The sequence below is a fragment of the Thamnophis sirtalis genome, unplaced genomic scaffold, assembly GCF_051295495.1.
Source record: "Thamnophis sirtalis isolate CommonGarterSnake01/CBP01778 unplaced genomic scaffold, rThaSir2_p1.2 scaffold_2, whole genome shotgun sequence".
In the NCBI taxonomy this organism is placed as follows: Eukaryota; Metazoa; Chordata; class Lepidosauria; order Squamata; family Natricidae; genus Thamnophis; species Thamnophis sirtalis.
The window spans coordinates 43,280,021-43,287,520 of NW_028261382.1; the positions used below are offsets into that span (position 1 = coordinate 43,280,021).

Genomic DNA, 7,500 nt, shown 5'->3' on the forward strand with positions numbered 1-7,500 from the left:
TATCTATCATCCATCCATCCATCCATCCATCTCTCTCTCTCTCTCTCTCTCTCCATCTACCTACCTACCTATCATCCGCCCGCCCGCCCATCCATCCATCCATCCATCCATCCATCGTCTCCCTGCCTGCCTGCCTACATCTATCTATCTATCTATCTATCTATCTATCTATCTATCTATCTATCTATCTATCTATCTATCTATCTATCTATCTATCTTACATACATATGTGTGTCTCTATCATCTCTCCATCCCTCCCACCTACCCACCTATTATCTATATCTACCTACCTACCTCTCTAACAAGATTGCCCTCAATTAACTTATTCTTGGCTCTCTACTATCAGTGGTGGAAAAGGGAGTTTTTGTCCATTTCAAATTGTGGAGTTGTGCCAATTTAAGACTTTGGGACCCCAACTACCATAATTTCCCAGTCAGCACAGCTGACAGAGTCATTCTGAGAATTGAAACGTCCAAGGCTTAAAGTTACCACGTTTGGAGACCCTTGTTTTTAAAGCTATGTTTCTCAGCCTTGGCAATGTTAAAATGCCTGGACTACCACTCCCAGAATTCCCATCCAGCATGCTTTGAGAGGACTGGACTACCACTCCCAGAATTCCCCAGCCAGCGTGCTTTAAGATATTTGGACTTCATTTCCCATTGAACTGTATTAAATTAAAATGAAAAAAATAATAATAATCCTGGGGAGCTCTGAGATTTGAAGTTCACACGCCTCAAAGCATGCTGGCTGGGGAATTCTGGGAGTTGAAATCAGGACGTGCACTCAGCTTTACATTGGCAAGGTTGAAAAACAACCGCTTTAAAACATATTCTGTCGTGGTTTAATTTCGATATGGGGACTGGTGAATTTAGCCTAAATTGCTCGTTAAACAAACCCGATGTGTGTTTAATCCCAACTGTGTAAAAACCTTGCCAAATTTTGCACCGCCTGTATTTTTCGCCTGCATTTTGGGGGGAATTATGCTGCTTTCCACATCCTGGCCTCTGTGACTTCCATCGTGCTTGCTTTGGAACGGCGAACGAGTAGATTACCGAAGATCTTAGCGCCAATTGGGTTTGCCTCGAGTCTTGGCTGCGTCCGAACTCATTTTATTTCCTCGCGTGCGCCTGGGATCACCCAGCAAACTGTTGAAGTCTTACCCACTTGGGAAACGAATGTGGGGATGGATATCTTGCACCCGGGGGGTGGGGGGTGTTTAAATTCCCCTGTTGTGGGGCTCAAATTGGCCCAGCTTGATTAGCGCCGGAAGAGGCATAAGTGAGCCAAGGAATAATAAAGTGAAGCAAGCAGCCATTCTTAAGATAATGTGGCATTGGCTCATCACATTCCCACACCCAAGTTTTGCATCCTTCAACGCTGAGCTAAGGACTTCCAGCAAAGAGGTGTGTGTGTTTTTTTTTGCAACACATTCTCAGCCTCGCCCAACATTTTCTCAACACAAAAGAGGCATAGTTCAGCAGCCGGCTTCGTTTTCCCCCTAAAGCCGAAGGAATGAATACAGAACAGGTAATTTTCGACTTAACAACCTTTCATTTAATGGCTGTTCAAAGCTACAAAGACTTAGGATGGTTTTTCATACTTAAGACTGTTTGCAGCGATGGGATCAGAATTCAGACGCTTGGCAACTGACTCGTATTTGTGACGGCGTGACACAAATCCCCTTTTGCGTCCTTCTGGCAACGGGGAAGGTAGATCCACCTAACAGCCGTGTTGCTTAACGACCACAGCGGTCCGCTTAATAACAAGCGAGGCGAGGAAGGTACTAAAGTGGAGCGAAAGGGACGGTCTCGCTTAGCAACAGAAATTTGGAGATCCACTGTGGCCGTAAGGCGAGGCACACTCCGCGTTTATCCCCCACGCCCCAACGAAACCTCTTTAGCACGGTGCTAAGCCGCCATTTGGCAATGCCAGAATGGCTGAGTTCACGTTGTAGTCCTCAACAATCGCTTACGGAGTGCAGAAACCGATCGTGGTTCTTAAACCACGATTCATGGCTTAGCAGAGGGCCAGTAGACCTCACGAGCATTTGCTCCAGTGGGAAAAGCAGAGCATACATTTAATAAATTATGGCGAAAGGTTTCGGCTGCTGTTGATTTATTTCCAAGGGTGGTTTATTCGAACGTCGCGTAGGTGTTGGAAGCCAGAATGTTTCGGAATCGGAGGATGGATCTACACGGTTAAGTCCGGGGTGAGTTTGGCTTAGCAGGTTGTGCGAATGTGGTGACAGCTAGTCCTTGACTTAACAACAGTTCATTTAAGGACCGAAGTTTACAGCGGCAATGGAAAAAAAGTGACTTAATGACCTTTTTTTTTTTTTTACATCTATAACCATTGCAGCATTTCCCCCCACCCCACACCCAGTTACTTGATTTACATTCAGAAGCTTGACAATTGACTCATATTTGAGATGGATCTCGGAGTCCTAGTGGAGAACCATTTAAATAGGAGCCAGCCATGTGCAGCAGCTGCCAAAAAAGCCAACACAGATCTAGGCTAAATAAACAGAGCGATAGAATCAAGATCACGTGAAGGGTTAATACCACTTGATAAGGCCATTGGGAAGGCCACACTTGGAATACGGCATTCAGTTTTGATCACCACGATGTAGAAAAGATGTGGAGACTCTAGAAAGAGTGCAGAGAAGAGCAACCAAGAGGATTAGGGGACTGGAGGCTAAAACATAGGAAGAACGGTTGCAGGAACTGGGGATGTCTAGTTTAATGAAAAGAAGGCCTAGGGGAGACATGATAGCAGTCTTCCAATATCTCAGGGGTTGCCCCAAAGAAGAGGGAGTCAAGCTATCCTCCAAAGCACCTGAGGGTAGAACAAGAAGCAATGGGGGGAAACTAATCAAGGAGAGAAGCAACTTAGAACTAAGGATGAATTCCCTGACAGTGAGAACAATTAATCAGTGGAACAGAAGTTGCCTCCAGAAGTTGTGAATGCCCCAACACTGGAAGACTTTAAGAAGATCTTGGATAGCTATTTGTCTGAAATGGTGTAGGGTTTCCTGCCTAGGCAGGGGGTTGGACTAGAAGACCTCCAAGGTCCCTTCCAACTCTGTTATTCTTTTCTATTCTATTTATGACGGTCGCCGTGTTCTCAGCTCATCTGATCCCCTTTCGCGACCTCCTGACAAGCGAAGTCAACAGGGAAGCCAGACTCCCTTAACAACCCTGTTCCTATATATAACGACGGCAGCAAGCGATTCAGTTAATAAACGTGGTCGTCAAACTCAAAATGTCCTCAGCAACATAACCGTTGAGTTCCATTGCGGTCGTAAGTAGAGGACTACCTACACTTACGGCCGATGGCGTAAAAGAGGCAAAATTACAGATTTTTTTTCTGTACCCGAGTAGTGGCTTCTTCGAAGTTTCTGCAACTTGATCCTCCCGGGGATCTGTGCAAGGGGATCTGTTTACGATCTTGGGAAGTTGCCGATTCTTGGCCGAAACAGACGCGCCAGGAAGAATCCTGGTGCTTTTCTGGTGGACAGATCAAAACATGACTTAAAATCAGTTGAAATTGAAAACTTGCTTTTAACTGTTGTTCTTTGGAAGCAGCTGTTTCCCCCTCACCTGCCAAACCGCCATGGCGAACCTGGTTTGCTAGCCAAGAAACCCAGCTTATCTGGATGATGGCTTCCCCCCAAGATTTCCGCCCTTTTAACGCTACCCCACCCACCCCACCCCCTCTGGAGAATAAGACAATGGTCCCATCCTCCCTGCCCAAAAAAAGCTGGCAGAGAACAGGCTAGCAAAAGGCAAGGCGGTTTTTAAAACTTCGCCATCAGCGTTCTAGTCCTCAGCCAGGAGCTGGAAATCAAAAGATTTCTCCAGATGTGGCAGTTAACAGGATGCTGGGGATAATTATGCAGCAACATCTGGAAGCCGTAGATCTCTCTCCCCCCCCCCTTTAAACCTGGTGCCTCTTCCTACTTAAGAAACTAGCGCCGTGATGGCGCACTCCGCGTGATGGCGCATGGAGCCCTCTGCGGGCAGCCGAGCCATTGTCCCAGCTCAGGTCAACTGTGTGGGGTGCCCCCTGCACCTCCTTTTTGGTCCCAGGAGGTCCCCAAATGGGGCGTGGGGACACACACACGCATGGAACTAGGGTACCTGTGATTTGTGAGTGCCACAAACCATAGTCGGTTTGCTTTAAGCTTGGATCCTATCAAGCCAGCAATTGTGGTCTGTGGACTTGACCACACTTCAGTGAATTGAATCCAAATTCAGCCAAATTCTAAGAGGCGACTTTTTTTTTTTTGGTCCCTAAGAAGTTTCCCGGCGGGGTTTGGACTTCTGCGGAGCTTCTAGGCTCCAGTGCAGTCTACCTGAAGGCATTCATTGGCCGTGAGCTGTGGGTCGAGTGGGTCTTTGGGGGCTCCAGTTTCTTGTCCTAGGAAGTTTTGCCTCCTGCACCAGACCTCGCCCCTCTTGACCCCAAATATCATTCCCTTCCCTCTTCTTTTGGCCCACCTTGTTTCTATTTGGTACCAGGCCTGCCACCTTGTTTTCATTATCTTACACAACTTGTTTATATCGACATATTTTGAAGTGTTTTGATAGCTGTGGCACGGATTTCATTGCTGATTGTGTGCCAGCCAGTCTTGGGAGGATCTGAATGTGGCAGGCAGAGAGAGAGAGGAAGGAAGGAAGGAAGGAAGGAAGGAAGGAAGGCAGGCAGGCAGGCAGGCAGGCAGGAAGGAAGGAAGGAAGGAAGGAAATGATAATTGGGCACTAAAGAGAAGGAAGGAGAGGAATGGAAGGAAAGAAAAGATCAGGAAGGAAGGAAATAAGGAAAGAATAGATGAGAGTTTGGGAAAGGAAAATGGGAAAGAAGATCAGGAGGAAAGGAAAGAATAGATGGAAGGAAACAGAAAAGGAAGGAAGGAGAGAAATGGAAGAAAGAAGAAATGGAGGGAGGGGATAAAGGGAAGCAAGGAAAGAAAGGGAGGAGAAAGGGAGGGAAGGAGAGAGGGAAGCTAAGAAGGAAGGGAAGAAAAAAAACGGGGAGGAAGGAGAGAAATGGGAGGAAGGAAGGAGAAAAGGAAGCAGGGGGGAAATGGAAGGAAGGAGAAATGGAGGGAGGGAGAAAAGAAAGGGAAGCTAGGAAGGAGAGAAAAGGAAGCAGGGAAGGAAGGAGAGAAATGGAAAGAAGGAAAAAAGGAAGGGAGAAATGGAGGAGAGAAAGGGAAGCTAGGAAGGAAAGAAAGGAGAAAGGGAGGCAAGGAAAGGAAGGTGAGAAAGGGAAGGAAGGAAGGAAGGAAAAAAGAAAAGAGGAAGGAAGGAAGGTGAGAAAGAAGGAAGAAAGGAAAAGGAAAGAAAGAAAAGACGAAGGAAGGTGGGAAAGGGAAAAAGAGGAAGGAGGGAAGGTGAGAAAGAAGGAAGAAAGGAAAGGGAAGGAAAGAAGGTAGGAAAGGGGAAGGAGGGAAGGTGAGAAAGAAGGAAGAAAGGAAAGGAAAGAAAGAAAGACGAAGGAAGAAAGATGAGAAAGGGAAAGAAGGAAGAAAGGAAAGAAAGAAAAGGAAGGAAAGAGGGTAGGAAAGGGAAAGAAGAGGAAGGAGGGAAGGTGAGAAAGAAGGAAGAAGGAAAGGGAAAAAAAGAAAAGACAGAAGGAAGGTGAGAAAAGGAAAAAGGGAAGAAAGAAAAGGAAGGAGGGAAGGTGAGAAAGGGGAAAGAAAATAGAGGGAAGGTGAGAAAGAAGGAAGAAAGGAAAGAGGAAGGAAGAAGGTAGGAAACGGGGCGCCCCGCAGCGCCACCATCCAGAGCGGCCGATGTGCTGCGCGATGGCTCCCTCCGTCCCTCCTTGCGCTGCCGCTGCCGCTGCTGGCCGCCGCGGCGTCTTTTCCTGCCCGCCCGGGCGAGAGGGAGGGAAGCGCCAGCCGCCCACTGGCTTCCTGGGGGAGGCGGCCGCGCCGTCCCAGCCGCCCCGACGGGACGGGGCGGGCGCGGCTTCCTCCTCCCCATCCTCCTCCTCCTCCTCCTCCTGGGTCCATCATCCCCTGCCGGGCCAGCTGGGAGGCTGGGACTGCGGAGCGCAGGGCAAGGAGCCCCCATGGCCGGTGAGAGCCTCGCGGTCCCGTCCCGGACGGGCTCCGGGCGAGGGCGTGCTTCTATTTTGGGTGGGGGGCTAGAGAGAAAGACCCTCCCGCAACCCCCCAAACCGCGCTTCCCATCCAGACGATCCGGGGAGCGCTGGAGGGTGGGATGGTTTGGATTGGCACTGGGTGCCCCTCCGTCCACACGACCTTGGAGACCCCCGGGAAGACCCAAGCGGGGTTTGGTGCGACCCGCAAGCGAGCAAACGCCGCCGCCCCCCCTTTCTTTTTTTTGCAACCTGCGTGTGTCTTCCGCGCAAATCCGTCCCGCCTCTTGCTGGCAAAGGATGGGGAAGCCCGACGCGTTCGGCTTTGCAGAAGTTGGGGTGCAAGATTCAAAAGGGGATGTAGAGAGAGAGAGAGAGGGAAGGGGGGGCAGGACATGAAGACTATTTGGGGGGAGGCTGGCAGTGATTGAGGTCCCCCGGGAGGACCAGATAGAGATGGGTGGCATTTGCAGTAGTTGGGGTGCGGGCTTGAAAAGGGGGTTTCAAGAGAGGGGAAGGGAGGGAGGGAAAGAGGAGGAAAAAAGGAAGGGAGGGAGGAGAGAAAGAAGGAAAGAAAGGGAAGCTGGGAAGGAAGGAAAGAAAGGGAAGCTAAGAAAGAAGGAAGGAGAAAAGAGAAAGGCTAAGAACTTAGGAAGGAAGGGAGGAGAGAGAAAGGAAGGGAGGAGGGAAGAAGAAGGAAGCTAGGAAGGGAGGAGAAAAAAAGGAGGGAGCAAGGAGAGAAAGGGAAGCCAGGAAAGAAAGAAAGAAAGAAAGAAAGAAAGAAAGAAAGAAAGAAAGAAAGAAAGAAAGAAAGAAAGAAAGAAGGAAGGAAAGAAATAAAGAAGAAGAAAGAAAGAAAAAAGAGAGGCTAGGAGGAAGGAAGGGAGAAGAGAGAAAGGAAGGGAGGGAGGGAAGAGAGAAGGAAGCTAGGAAGGGAGGAGAAAGAAAGGAGGGAGCAAGGAGAGAAAGGGAAGCCAGGAAAGAAAGAAGAAAGAAAGAAAGAAAGAAAAGAAAGAGAAAGAGAGGCTAGGAGGAAGGAAGGAGAGAGAAAGGAAGGGAGGGAGGAAGAGAGAAGGAAGCTAGGAAGGGAGGAGAAAGGAAAGGGAGGGAGCAAGGAGAGAAAGGGAAGCCAGGAAAGAAAGAAAGAAGGAAAAGAAGAAAAGGAAAGAAGAAAGAAAGAAAAAAGAGAGGCTAGAGGGAAGGAAGGGAGGAGAGAGAGAAAGGAAGGGAGGGAGGGAGAAAGAAGCTAGGAAAGAAGGGAAGGAGAAAAGAGAGAGCTAGGAAGTTGGAAGGGAGGAGCGAGGAAGAAAGGGAGGGAGGAGAGAAAGAAGCTAGGAAAGGAGGAGAAAGAAAGGAAGGAGAGAAAGGGAAGCTAGGAAAGAAGGAAGGAGA

The 7,500-nt window shown here is 48.8% G+C and overlaps 1 protein-coding gene across 3 annotated transcripts in view; it reads left to right on the forward strand.

The window, feature by feature from the left end:
• Positions 1–5,876: 5,876 nt before the first annotated feature.
• The window catches only part of EML3 (EMAP like 3), a 49,134-nt gene continuing 47,510 nt past the window's right edge, over positions 5,877–7,500 (forward strand). For all 3 annotated transcript variants that reach the window (XM_087705196.1, XM_087705197.1, XM_087705198.1), the window contains exon 1: positions 5,877–6,085. In XM_087705196.1, the coding sequence (XP_087561322.1) occupies positions 6,079–6,085 (7 nt within the window). In that variant the 5' untranslated portion in view covers positions 5,877–6,078. The remainder of the gene's footprint in view (positions 6,086–7,500) is intronic.